The sequence below is a fragment of the Anomaloglossus baeobatrachus genome, chromosome 1 (assembly GCF_048569485.1).
Source record: "Anomaloglossus baeobatrachus isolate aAnoBae1 chromosome 1, aAnoBae1.hap1, whole genome shotgun sequence".
NCBI classification, from domain to species: domain Eukaryota; kingdom Metazoa; phylum Chordata; class Amphibia; order Anura; family Aromobatidae; genus Anomaloglossus; species Anomaloglossus baeobatrachus.
The window spans coordinates 73,909,600-73,924,819 of NC_134353.1; the positions used below are offsets into that span (position 1 = coordinate 73,909,600).

General features: G+C 45.9%; 1 protein-coding gene across 2 annotated transcripts in view; it reads left to right on the forward strand.

The window, feature by feature from the left end:
• Positions 1 to 15,220, forward strand: part of AFAP1 (actin filament associated protein 1) — a 193,589-nt gene that overhangs the window by 75,666 nt on the left and 102,703 nt on the right. For both annotated transcript variants that reach the window (XM_075333279.1, XM_075333289.1), the window contains exon 2: positions 12,401 to 12,529. In XM_075333279.1, coding sequence (XP_075189394.1) covers positions 12,401 to 12,529 — 129 coding nt within the window. The remainder of the gene's footprint in view (positions 1 to 12,400; positions 12,530 to 15,220) is intronic.

The following is a 15,220-nucleotide window of genomic DNA, read 5'->3' on the forward strand; positions in this document are numbered from 1 at the left end:
CTTTCAGAGGAGGGCAGTTGTGTTCATGCCCTAAGCTTACTCCAAGGGGACCTGTGTTACATGCACAGGCCTCGAGAGGAGGAGGAAGCAGGAACACGTGAGAGTACGGTGGCGGACACAACCTGGCCACGACAGTGAGTAAGTCGACATCCCTGCAGGGACGCCGGCGCTACACATTTCACGAGCCACATTGATCAAGTCAACAGGTGTCACTGTGGGTCACTGTGATTTGAGTTTACAGCCTATGGCGTTGTCCCCTCCCTTCCGTTATATGCATGCTTAGCCAATGTGAGCGTGCATGTGTATGTTCTATTTAAGGAGAGGGAACTAAGTCTCTGACAGACAGCCCTGAAGGTGGCTTATCTCGAGGGAAGGAAAAAAGATTGGCTGGATTATCACATTCATAGTGTCTGATCCTTTTAGTAGTCAGTGGGTGCAGAGATCTTTGCTCTGTGTATGGAGACTTGAAATATTCTGCTCAATATATCTCAGCAGTACCAATGAGCTATTTAAAGCTGATCCGTCACTAACTTGTACAAGATGCATACATTATTAAATAGATCTTAATTCTGATGAGGCTGGTGTACTTACTTTGAAAATCCATGTCAGAATGTCTGGTTTAATATTTTATGAAGGTTTTCCTGATTTCTTTTAACATAAGTATGTGAGTCCAGCTTCTGAAGTCATGAAGTTCTTATATTAATATCAGGCTTATACAGCCATTCGGATGTGGATTCTCAAAGTGAGTACAACAGTCTCATCATATCTATTCTGTAATGAAATCTGGCCATAGGTCTGCTTTATTTGTGGTAATTGCTGGTCATTTGATTGTAACTCCCCCACAATATTACACGCGCCCCCACCGATAATTTGTTTCAGCTAAAGAAAACAGGAACAGTGACATGTTCTCAGGCGCTAAGAATTTTTCACACTCGATGTGGGTATTTCCATGTCTAAACATGACAAAAATAGCACCTTCGCCGACCCTGCTCCTAGTCATGGACCCTCACAACCGAGGCATTGTGCGCAAGGAAGCCAAACAATTGGAACAGCAAAAAAGGCCATTCATGTCGCAGGGCGTAGACTGGTACATAATACTGAATGTGTGTGCTAATTGACTGAAATTAACATTGACTCAATATCCCTGGGGACCGGACGTGTAGCTGGCTGCCATCTGCTACCAGAGATTTCAGGTCTACTACAGAGGTTGCTCTGTCTGCCCCCGGCATGTGCAGCTCGCTCTGCACCTCGTCCAGACCCCATGTATTTTAATTCCAGGAGGATATTACTAGACTGATCACAGCACATTTTACATCGGTCAGTGCATGAGACTCTATCTCTGGAGGATGGAGCCTAAAAAACTAAAGGAGAAACCAATGATCATTCCCTGATGAGGAGCAAGTGCTGAACCCATGGAGGTTCCCCAAGAGTAGGAGCAAGTGCTGAACCCATGGAGGTTCCCCAAGAGTAGGAGCAAGTGCTGAACCCATGGAGTTTCCACGGGAGTAGGAGCAAGTGCTGAACTCATGGAGGTTCCACAAGAGTAGGAGCAAGTTCTGAACCCCGAGAGGTTTCACAAGAGTAGGAGCAAGTGCTGAAACCATGGAGGTTCCCCAAGAGTAGCAGCAAGTGCTGAAGCCCGGGAGGTTCCACAAGAGTAGGAGCAAGTGCTGAACCAAGGGAGGCTCCCCAAGAGTAGGAGCAAGTGCTGAACCCATGGAGGTTCCCCAAGAGTAGGAACAAGTGCTGAACCCATGGAGGTTCCCCAAGATTAGGACCAAGTGCTGAACCCATGGAGGTTCCACAAGAGTAGTAGCAAGTGCTGAACCCATGGAGGTTACACAAGAGTAGGAGCAAGTGCTGAACCACAGGGGAGGTTACACAAGAGTAGGAGCAAGCGCTCAACCCCGGGAGGTTCCACAAGAGTAGGAGCAAGCGCTGAACCCATGGAGGTTACACAAGAGTAGGAGCAAGTGCTGAACCACAGGGGCGGTTCCACAAGAGTAGAAGCAAGCGTTCAACCCCGGGAGGTTCCACAAGAGTAGGAGCAAGCGCTGAACCCTGGGAGGTTCCACAAGAGTAGAAGCAAGCGCTGAACCCCTGGAGGTTCCACAAGAGTAGAAGCAAGCGCTGAACCCATGGAGGTTCCACAAGAGTTTGAGCAAGCGCTGAACCCATGGAGGTTCCACAAGAGTACCAGCAAGTGCTGAACCCCAGGAGGTTTCACAAGAGTAGCAGCAAGTGCTAAACCCCGAGAGGTTTCACAAGAGTAGGAGCAAGTGCTGAAACCATGGAGGTTCCCCAAGAGTAGCAGCAAGTGCTGAACCCCAGGAGGTTTCACAAGAGTAGCAGCAAGTGCTGAACCCCGAGAGGTTTCACAAGAGTAGGAGCAAGTGCTGAAACCATGGAGGTTCCCCAAGAGTAGCAGCAACTGCTGAACCCCAGGAGGTTTCACAAGAGTAGCAGCAAGTGTTGAACCCCGAGAGGTTTCACAATAGTAGGAGCAAGTCCTGAAACCATGGAGGTTCCCCAAGTGTAGCAGCAAGTGGTGAACCCATGGAGGTTCCCCAAGAGTAGGAACACGTGCTGAACCCATGGAGGTTCCACAAGAGTAGTAGCAAGTGCTGACCCCATGGAGGTTCTGTAAGAGTAGAAATAAGTGAAAGTTACATCATTCGGAGCTTGGATTCACTGTCTTGGAGAGGGTCATATTGCACCAGATAGATTTACCTTGTTTTTCACGGGTAAATTACTCAAGTACAATGTATACTGACTGGTCTGTATATACACTGATCAAAAAATATAAAGGGATCACTTGTTTTTCCTCCCAATTTTCATGAGTTGAACTGAAAAATCTAAGACTTTTTCTGTCAAATGTTGTTCCCAAATTGGTCTGAATCTGTGTTAGTGAGCACATCTCCTTTGCCAGGATAATCATTCCACATCACAGGTATGACATATCAAAACATGATTATTGCACAGGTGTGCCTTAGGCTGGCCACAATAAAAGGCCACTCTAAAATGTGCACTTTTACAAAATTGTAGGGGTCTCAGGTGGGGGAAATCAGAAAACCAGTCAGTACTGGTTTGACCACAGTTGTGTAACAGATTTGAGAGTATTTTGTGGTTCCTTTTTTTTTCTTTCTTGTTAGTGAGGGCGGTTGTATCTGCAGAGTGTAGATAAGAGGCCCATTTAGATGATTTTCCTTGGATAAGAAAGAATGGGCTCCGCTTCAGCACATTAAGACTAGTCGGCTGGAGCTGAGTCAGGACAAGGCTTTGATTGCTGCCAGATGCCCTCTACGTGGAGACTGTTATTCCTGTGCTGACCGGAGTGATTGCATTGTAATGTAAAGCATCTTATGTCTTTGGGACTGTCAGACAAGCTTATGTCAAGGTGAACAGTCATCCTACGTGGTGCAAGGAGTTTGTATGTTCTCCCTGTGTTTGGGTGGGATTCCCCCAGGTTCTCCAGTTTCCTCCCACACTCCAACGTATTTACTGATAGTCAATTTAAATTATGAGCCCCAATGAGGGACAGTGATGATAATGTCTGTAAAGCGCTGTGGAATTAATAGCGCTCTATAAGTGAGTAAAATAAAAATACCTGGAAGTAGACCAGAAAGGGGGACATATATATATGAGGATGGGAAAGGATGGGTTACATATATACCAGGATAAGGTACATATATATCAGGATGGGGTACATATATGCCAGGATGGAAAAGGATGTGGGACATTTATACCAAGATGGGAAAGGATGGGGGACATGTATAAGAAGATGGCAAAGGATGGGGTATATATATATGCCAGGATGGGAAATTATGGTGACATATATAGCAGGATGGGAAAGGATGGGGTACATATATACCAAGATGTAGGACATATATACCAGGATGGGGGACATACATACCAGGATAAGGGACATATACTGTATATCAGGATGGGAAAGAATGGTGGACGTATATACCAGGATGGAAAAGGATGTGGGGCATATATACCAGGATGGGAAAGGATGGTGACATATATAGCAGGATGGGAAAGGATAGCTTACATATATACCAAGATGTAGGACATATATACCAAGATAGGGGACATATATACCAGGATAAGGGACATGTACTGTATATCAGGATGGGAAAGAATGGTGGACGTATATACCAGGATGGAAAAGGATGTGGGGCATATATACCAGGATGGGAAAGGATGGGGTGTATATATACCAGGATGGGAAATGATGGTGACATATATAGCAGGATGGGAAAGGATAGCTTACATATATACCAAGATGTAGGACATATATACCAAGATAGGGGACATATATACCAGGATAAGGGACATGTACTGTATATCAGGATGGGAAAGAATGGTGGACGTATATACCAGGATGGAAAAGGATGTGGGGCATATATACCAGGATGGGAAAGGATGGGGTGTATATATACCAGGATGGGAAATGATGGTGACATATATAGCAGGATGGGAAAGGATAGCTTACATATATACCAAGATGTAGGACATATATACCAAGATAGGGGACATATATACCAGGATAAGGGACATGTACTGTATATCAGGATGGGAAAGAATGGTGGACGTATATACCAGGATGGAAAAGGATGTGGGGCATATATACCAGGATGGGAAAGGATGGGGTGTATATATACCAGGATGGGAAATGATGGTGACATATATAGCAGGATGGGAAAGGATAGCTTACATATATACCAAGATGTAGGACATATATACCAAGATAGGGGACATATATACCAGGATAGGGGACATATATACCAGGATAAGGGACATGTACTGTATATCAGGATAGGAAAGAATGGTGGACATATATACTAGGATGGAAAAGGATGTGGGGCATATATACCAGGATGGGAAAGGATGGGGTGTATATATATGCCAAGATGGGAAAGTATGGTGACATATATAGCAGGATGGGGTACATATATATCAGGATGGGAAAGAATAGTGGGCATATATGCCAGGATGGAAAAGGATGTGGGGCATATATACCAAGATGGGAAAGAATAGGGTACATGTATAGCAAGATGGCAAAGGATGAGGTATATATATATATGCCAGGATGGGAAATGATGGTGACATATATAGCAGGATGGGAAAGGATAGGGTAAATTTATACCAAGATGTAGGATATATGTATATCAGGATGGGGAACATATATATCAGAATTAGAAAGAACCTGCTAGAACGTATGGATTGGAGAGTCTGGTCTTTGCCTGGGACTCTCCCATCTCTGGCAATCGTCCATCTGTGCAGGAACAATGTGTTTTCAGCTGATTGCTGGGGCTAGAGTAGATCAGCAGAGGATTGCCAGACCGGCCTCTGTGAGGAGCTGTGTTGTCTTTTGAGCATAAAGATTCACTCTTCCAATGGAACAAAGGATCAGACTAGTCGATGTTCACACTTGCAGTCGAAACCACAAGGCATTGCCAGATCTGCCGTATCACTGATCCCGCCGATGCTCATCAGACCTCATTGACTTACTTTTCCCTTTAGTGTCTTTCATGTTGATTGGACAATTAGCGGTACATCGAGCGTTTATCATCTAAGAAGGAATTTGCAGTGTTAACCGGTGGACCTCATTGTACGTCATTGGGGGTCAGCTGGGTGCTTTGGTAAAAGCCCTTGAAGTACAAGGGTAACCACTGGTTGGTTAAACACATAGACATTTAAGGGGTGGTCTGAAGCTAATAATGATTTTTATCCTAAATAACTATTTATTGTAATAATCTAATAGATTTTCTAATATGCTTTAATTAAAAAGTCCCTATCATTCCCTCGCTAATATAACTGCTTTATTTTTTACCAATTTCCATTTTTTTATGACATTCAGTGTATGCTGGGGTAATGTCATCAGGGGCATGCAGCCTCTGTCTCCACCCTGAAACGAAGCGTCATCAGCATTTCCCTGAACTACTGACCATATGTCTCTGTCAATTCTGACGTATGCTCAGTAGGATCTTGTCACTGTGCACTATCCTTCCTCTGTGCACACTGACAGTGCACTCCCTCACCAGTTTCTCAGTGACACTTTGGTAGGTAGCTCTGGTCTCTGCTTTTCCTACTTGCCACGATCTTTTCTTATAACGCACTCTGACAGTGCGCTCCCTCGCTGATCTCTCAATGTCCAATTTGGGGGTGGCACTGGTGTCTATTTTTCCTGCTTGCCATGTTCTTTCCTTATAATCCACATTGACAATGCACTCCCTTGACGGTTTCTCAATGTCACTTTTGGGGGTGGCTCTGGCCTTCGCTTTTCCTGCTTGCTGCATTCTTTACTTATAATGCACACTGACAGTATGCTCCCTCACCTGTTCAAGATGTCAATTTCAGGGATGGCTCTGGTCTCTGCTTGTCTTTCGTGTTGTGTTCTTTACTTATAATGCACATTGACAATTCATCCCCTCGCCTATTTCTCGATGTCAGTATCAGGGGTGACTGTGGGCTCTACTTTTACATGCTTGCCACGTTCTTTCCTTATAATGCACACTGACAGTGCGCTCTCTCAGCTGTTCTCGATGTCACTTTTGGGGTGGCTCTGGTCTTTGCTTCTCCTGTGTGCCACATTCTTTCCTTTTAATGCACACGGACAGTGCACTCCCTCGCCGGTTTCTCGATGTCCCATTGGAGGGTGACCCTGATGTCTGCTTGTCCTGTGTGCCACATTCTTTCCTTATAATGCACACGGACAGTGCACTCCCTCGCCGGTTTCTCGATGTCCCATTGGAGGGTGGCCCTGATCCCTGCTTGTCCTGTGTCCAGCATTCTTTCCTTATAATGCACACTGACCGTGCACTCCCCCGCTGGTTTCTCGATGTCCCAATGGGGGGTGGCTCTGATCTCTGCTTGTCCTGTGTGCCACATTCTTTCCTTATAATGCACACTGACCGTGCACTCCCCCGCTGGTTTCTCGATGTCCCAATGGGGGGTGGCTCTGATCTCTGCTTGTCCTGTGTGCCACATTCTTTCCTTATAATGCACACTGACAGTGCACTCTCCCGTTGGTTTCTCGATGTCCCAATGGGGGGTGGCTCTGATCTCTGCTTGTCCTGTGTGCCACATTCTTTCCTTATAATGCACACTGACCGTGCACTCCCCCGCTGGTTTCTCGATGTCCCAATGGGGGGTGGCTCTGATCTCTGCTTGTCCTGTGTGCCACATTCTTTCCTTATAATGCACACTGACAGTGCACTCTCCCGTTGGTTTCTCGATGTCCCAATGGGGGGTGGCTCTGATCTCTGCTTGTCCTGTGTGCCACATTCTTTCCTTATAATGCACACTGACAGTGCACTCCCTCGCCGGTTTCTCGATGTCCTATTTGGGGTTGGCCCTGATCTCTGCTTATAGCTTTTTTTCCTTATATTGTACACTGGCAGTCATAAAGCCAATACAGTGTCTAAAGCTGGGTGACATGCTTTGTAGGAGATCTGCACATTTTTGGTTTACTTTACCATAAACCGCTGAGAAGACAGACTAAAGCAATTTGAGGAATCGTCTACTGGTTATTATTACATTGTCGTATATCCCCTTTCGCTGCAGCCATCATCTGCTCCCTGTATTCCCCCACAGCTGCTGTGTTAACTCCTAGGGACATAAATCTCAGTATTTTTTTGGGGGGGGGAGTGGGGAGAATCAGGAGGAATATGTGAAGCCCCCCTTCCCCCTTTCTTTGTCCGAGTGGGTTTTTATCAAGGCTGACACACTGCATTACACACTGTATTACATCTCGCAGGTCAGCCTAAATGATGTGTTACTGTACAGTTAAAGGATTTGGCTATAGAGGAAATCAGACATACCACATAATTAATCGCTAACGAGAAGCAGACAGCGGAGAACGCTCACATCTTGATTAGCCTGACATCAAAGCAGGGAGGAGAAATGATTGAAATGATGTATGATTCGCTGCAAAATAAAAAAGTAGCACTGCCACTGAAAGATCGCTGCACCCTCTGAGGAGGAGGAGACCGCTGCACCCTCTGAGGAGGAGGAGGAGACCGCTGCACCCTCTGAGGAGGAGGAGGAGACCGCTGCACCCTCTGAGGAGGAGGAGGAGACCGCTGCACCCTCTGAGGAGGAGGAGGAGACCGCTGCACCCTCTGAGGAGGAGGAGGGGGAGGAGATCGCTGCACCCTCTGAGGAGGAGGAGATCGCTGCACCCTCTGAGGAGGAAGAGGAGGAGATCGCTGCACCCTCGGAGGAGGAGGAGGAGGAGGAGATCGCTGCACCCTCTGAGGAGGAGGAGATCGCTGCACCCTCTGAGGAGGAGGAGATCGCTGCACCCTCTGAGGAGGAGGAGGAGATCGCTGCACCCTCTGAGGAGGAGGAGGAGGAGATCGCTGCACCCTCTGAGGAGGAGGAGGAGGAGGAGGTCGCTGCACCCTCTGAGGAGGAGGAGGGGGAGGAGATCTCTGCACCCTCTGAGGAGGAGGAGGAGGAGGAGATCTCTGCACCCTCTGAGGAGGAGGAGGAGGAGGGGAGGAGGAGATCTTTGCACCCTAATCCTCAATGGTCAGGCCGATGATCCTTAGTTAGGATAGGGGTCAGTGATATGAGGGTTTTGCTTGTAGCCGGTGCTTCAGCCTCGGGGATTGCGGGGTCACATGTCTGTACGGTCCATGTCTGTCCTGACATCAAGAAGAGAAGTGTTTCTTGTTCCCGCTGTGTATTTCTTGTACCCTGTGTAGTTACTAATCCATTAATTCTCCGGCTGATCCGCCTTATGTAAAACATATGGCTGGTGCCATTGCACGCTGGATTCTCTGACACCTGGATAACATTATTACATCTGTGTCATATGGAGAATTGGATGCAGTCTTCTACCGTAATAACCAATCTGAGGAGAGCGGATATTTCAGATGCTGGGGAACATAATAAAGGGGTTGTTGGGACCTTTAGAATTTTGAGCATTTACCTTGTGGAGAGCTGTGATCAGCCCTGGGCTGAAGATCACAGCGTGTCCCAGGATGGCGATTATACCAGGCCGGACACGTCTTTTTGCACAGCTGCGTCCCACGCTGTCAGCAATATTCATTTGCATTAGATCCTAAGTAATAGAGAAGTTAGCTACTTCCTCCTGTCACCAGTGGACATTGCTTCCCTGCATTACTAGCGGCTAACCCCCTGGCTCCTCTGATCTAATCCCGTCCTCTCCTGGGAGGGTCGGGGGGATAGACTGATGGTTTTGTCGTGGGGCTGGAGGAAGTCACCTTTCTTCTTCTCGCCCTTCTCTGTGGTGACATCTGCTTCTTGAGCACCGTGTGTCGGCTCCATTCATTGTTATTGATCTCTGTATAAAATAGACCACTCTGCAGATGGGGGGGCTCATTTTTGTCTTTACAGGAAATTTTATCCACTTATTTCCTTTTAAATCTGTCACCAAGTTTTTGCTATGTATCCTGAGAACAGCATGATATCGAATCCAGTGATGTGTCCCTTACTAAGCTGTGTGCTGTTGTTTCACTAAAATCACTGTTTTATCAGCAGGAGATTATCACTACAGGACTAGGTGTCTGTTGCCTCCTGGTCCAGTCCCTCCCCCAGCACTGATTAGCAGCTTCCTATCAATGCACAGGGCGGATTCATCAAAGTTATTACATCAGTGTTCTGGTTTAAAAAGCTCTGTAAATTCTCAAATATTTGGCTCTGAAATTTTGCGTCTGTTGGCGTTTTCACACCATTTTAATTTGGCTTCGAGAAAGTGGGTGGGAGGGTGACAGGAGGGGGTGGGGGGGCATGAATCAGGATTCGGGACATCCACAAACGAAAGAAAAGCAAATTGTATTTATAGTTTTCAAGAAACCACAAAAGCCACTCGGATCCTTTTTAGGGAGGCGTTGTCTGTGCGCTGCGGAGCCTGGGATTTCAATATTGTATGAACCTCAAATCCCATCAGGAATATATATATACAGTACAGACCAAAAGTTTGGACACACCTTCTCATTCAAAGAGTTTTCTTTATTTTCATGACTCTAAAAATTGTAGATTCCCATTGAAGGCATCAAAACTATGAATTAACACATGTGGAATAAAATACTTAACAAAATGTGAAACAACTGATAATATGTCTTGGTAAAATAGCTGCTAGGAAACCACTGCTAAGGACAGGCAACAAGCAGAAGAGACGTGTTTGGGCCAAAGAACACAAGGAATGGACATTAGACCAGTGGAAATCTGTGCTTTGGTCTGATGAGTCCAAATTTGAGATCTTTGGATCCAACCTCTGTGTCTTTGTAGAAAAGGTGAACGGATGGACTCTACATGGCTGGTTCCCACCGTGAAGCATGGAGGAGGAGGTGTGATGGTGTGGGGGTGCTTTACTGGTGACACTGTTGGGGATTTATTCAAAATTGAAGGCATACAGAACCAGCATGGCCACCACAGCATCTTGCAGCGGCGTGCTATTCCATCCGGTTTGCCTTTAGTTGGACCATCATTTATTTTTCAACAGGACAATGACCCCAAACACACCTCCAGGCTGTGTAAGGGCTATTTGACTAAGAAGGAGAGTGATGGGATAATACGCCAGATGACCTATCCTCCACAGTCACCAGACCTGAACCCAATCGAGATGGTTTGGGGTGAGCTGGACCACAGAGTGAAGGCAAAAGGGCCAACAAGTGCTAAGCATCTCTGGGAACTCCTTCAAGACTGTTGGAAGACCATTTCCGGTGACTACCTCTTGAAGCTCATCAAGAGAATGCCAAGAGTGTGCAAAGCAGTAATCAAAGCAAAAGGTGGCTACTTTGAAGAACCTAGAATATAAGACATATTTTCAGTTGTTTCACACTTTTTTAAGTATTTCATTCCACATGTGTTAATTCATAGTTTTGATGCCTTCAATGTGAATCTACAATTTTCAGAGTCTTGAAAATAGAGAAAACTCTTTGAATGAGAAGGTGTGTTCAAACCTTTGGTCTGTACTGTGTATATGTGTGTATATATATATATATATATATACATATATATATATATACACATGCACACATATACACATATATATACTGTTTATTAGAGCTTAGTGTGTGTGTATGTATGTCCTCTAAACGAAACCACGCCATTGCATTTACAAAGATGAAATTTTGCACAGACCCCTCATTTGACTTGGGGAATGTCATAGACTATGTTTTGAGGGGAAAAATGTACCCCGCGCTTTAAAGTTATTCACCAAAAAAACCTGCCTCCATTAAAGTCAATGGAGCTGGAAGCTGCAGGTCATTAATAAGAGCTGTGATTGGTGGTTATAAGCAATAAAGGACATTCTTAGTATAAGAAGCTTATGTGTGAGGTAATAAGATATCAGTGGAGAGACAGACAGACAGAGATAAACAGGCAGAGACAGAGAGACTGACAGAGAGAGACAAACAGAGACAGACAGGCAGAGACAGAGAGAGACACAGAGAGACTGACAGAGAGAGACAAACAGAGACAGACAGACAGGCAGACACAGAGAGAGACACAGAGAGACTGACAGAGAGAGACAAACAGAGACAGACAGACAGGCAGACACAGAGAGAGACACAGAGAGACTGACAGAGAGAGACAAACAGAGACAGACAGGCAGACACAGAGAGAGACAGACTGACAGAGATGGACAGAGAGAGACAGAGATAGAGACAGACAAAGAGAGAGAGACACAGACAGACAGAGAGAGACAGACAGTTGGACAGCCAGCCACAGATAGACAGAGAGGTAGAGACAGACAGGCAGAGACAGAGAGACACAGAGAGAGACAGACTGACAGAGATGGACAGAGAGAGACAGAGATAGAGACAGACAGACAGAGAGAGACAGACAGTTGGACAGCCAGCCACAGATAGACAGAGAGGTAGAGACAGAGAGAGAGGGAGGTAATGACAGAGTGAGAGAGAAGAGAAAGGGGCGGCTAGAGACAGGGGTAGTGGGAGAGAGACACTTAATTACTATCCCGGGCAACACGCCTGCTACTACAGCTAGTATATATGTTACCCTAAAATATACACTGCACCCCATGGGCTAATAAGAGAAAATATATTGTCTTTTGCACCTTTTGTACACTACAACCCCCTGCATGTCACTTAAAATGGTCAACTTTGCTTTTTATAGGGGTAAAATTAATCCTCTGGCAGTGTTTTATCTCCCTTGACAATAGTGAGATAGAGCATGCTGAAATCCGACATGCCCAATCCTTCAGGACACACCCATACACACTGATCAGTTATGCTGGAGTAGGAAGGTTTGGGCCACGTTCATCCTTTAGGTCTTGATGGTTTATTTTGCGCGGTGTTTAGACCACTAAACCTCTTAAAATTGACTTTATGAAAGACTATTGACGATATTTTTCCATTTTTTGTGGCGACACGTCCTATAACTGTCTTCCCTCGTCTCGCAGACATGGAGGAGCTGATCGTGGAGCTGCGCTTGTTTCTGCAACTGCTGGACCACGAATATCTCACCACGACGGTTAAAGAGAAAAAGACGGTCATAAGCAACATTCTGCAGAGGATACAGTCATCCAAAGGTCAGTAAGACGATTGCCGGCCAAGTCCAGCTGTCCCTGTGGTTAGCCCAGCATGTCCTCGTGCCTCGCAGAGGATGAGACTCCCGGTGATTTACTGATGTTGTCTCCGCACAGTATGCGCAGCCCTGGTACGTGACCCCCCCTCCCTGCACAACTATTACATGCCGCAGTGTTCTGATATCTTTAAGTGTACGCGTTCTGTCCTCAGCCGATTACCTTTTAACCCTTTATTTGACATGGGCCAAATTGTCAAGCAGCCCACCTAGAAAGAGTGAAATGAAGCCAGGACTGTCAATCAATGCAGCGGGGGCGGGGCCAGCAGAACTGTGAGATTGAGGCCACTCCGCACAATTCTCCTTTCACTTTAAAAGGCTTTCTGACCTGTCACACTTCACTCAAAGATAGAAGGAAAAGAGTTTCCCTATAAAAAGAGCTTTTCAGAGGTTCCCACTCCTATGAATGGCGCAACTACTGCCCCCTGCTGGCTAAATGGTTGGGAAATGAGAAAAGAGCTCCTAACACACTCCACATACACTCACACTTCCTAACACACTCCACATCCCCTCACACTTCCTAACACACTCCACATACACTCAAACTTCCTAACACACTCCACATACACTCAAACTTCCTAACACACTCCACATACACTCAAACTTCCTAACACACTCCACATACACTCACACTTCCTAACACACTCCACATACACTCAAACTTCCTAACACACTCCACATACACTCACACTTCCTAACACACTCCACATACACTCACACTTCCTAACACACTCCACATACACTCACACTTCCTAACACACTCCACATACACTCACACTTTCTAACACACTCCACATACACTCACACTTCCTAACACACTCCACATACACTCAAACTTCCTAACACACTCCACATCCCCTCACACTTCCTAACACACTCCACATACACTCACACTTCCTAACACACTCCACATCCCCTCACACTTCCTAACACACTCCACATACACTCACACTTCCTAACACACTCCACATACACTCACACTTCCTAACACACTCCACATCCCCTCACACTTCCTAACACACTCCACATACACTCACACTTCCTAACACACTCCACATACACTCACACTTCCTAACACACTCCACATACACTCACACTTCCTAACACACTCCACATACACTCACACTTCCTAACACACTCCACATCCCCTCACACTTCCTAACACACTCCACATCCCCTCACACTTCCTAACACACTCCACATACACTCACACTTCCTAACACACTCCACATACACTCACACTTCCTAACACACTCCACATACACTCACACTTCCTAACACACTCCACATACACTCAAACTTCCTAACACACTCCACATACACTCACACTTCCTAACACACTCCACATACACTCAAACTTCCTAACACACTCCACATCCCCTCACACTTCCTAACACACTCCACATACACTCACACTTCCTAACACACTCCACATCCCCTCACACTTCCTAACACACTCCACATACACTCACACTTCCTAACACACTCCACATACACTCACACTTCCTAACACACTCCACATCCCCTCACACTTCCTAACACACTCCACATACACTCACACTTCCTAACACACTCCACATACACTCACACTTCCTAACACACTCCACATACACTCACACTTCCTAACACACTCCACATACACTCACACTTCCTAACACACTCCACATACACTCAAACTTCCTAACACACTCCACATACACTCACACTTCCTAACACACTCCACATACACTCACACTTCCTAACACACTCCACATACACTCACACTTCCTAACACACTCCACATACACTCAAACTTCCTAACACACTCCACATACACTCACACTTCCTAACACACTCCACATACACTCAAACTTCCTAACACACTCCACATCCCCTCACACTTCCTAACACACTCCACATACACTCACACTTCCTAACACACTCCACATCCCCTCACACTTCCTAACACACTCCACATCCCCTCACACTTCCTAACACACTCCACATACACTCACACTTCCTAACACACTCCACATCCCCTCACACTTCCTAACACACTCCACATACACTCACACTTCCTAACACACTCCACATACACTCACACTTCCTAACACACTCCACATACACTCAAACTTCCTAACACACTCCACATACACTCAAACTTCCTAACACACTCCACATACACTCAAACTTCCTAACACACTCCACATACACTCAAACTTCCTAACACACTCCACATCCCCTCACACTTCCTAACACACTCCACATACACTCACACTTCCTAACACACTCCACATACACTCACACTTCCTAACACACTCCACATACACTCACACTTCCTAACACACTCCACATACACTCACACTTCCTAACACACTCCACATACACTCAAACTTCCTAACACACTCCACATACACTCACACTTCCTAACACACTCCACATACACTCACACTTCCTAACACACTCCACATACACTCACACTTCCTAACACACTCCACATACACTCACACTTCCTAACACACTCCACATACACTCACACTTCCTAACACACTCCACATACACTCACACTTCCTAACACACTCCACATACACTCACACTTCCTAACACACTCCACATACACTCAAACTTCCTAACACACTCCACATACACTCACACTTCC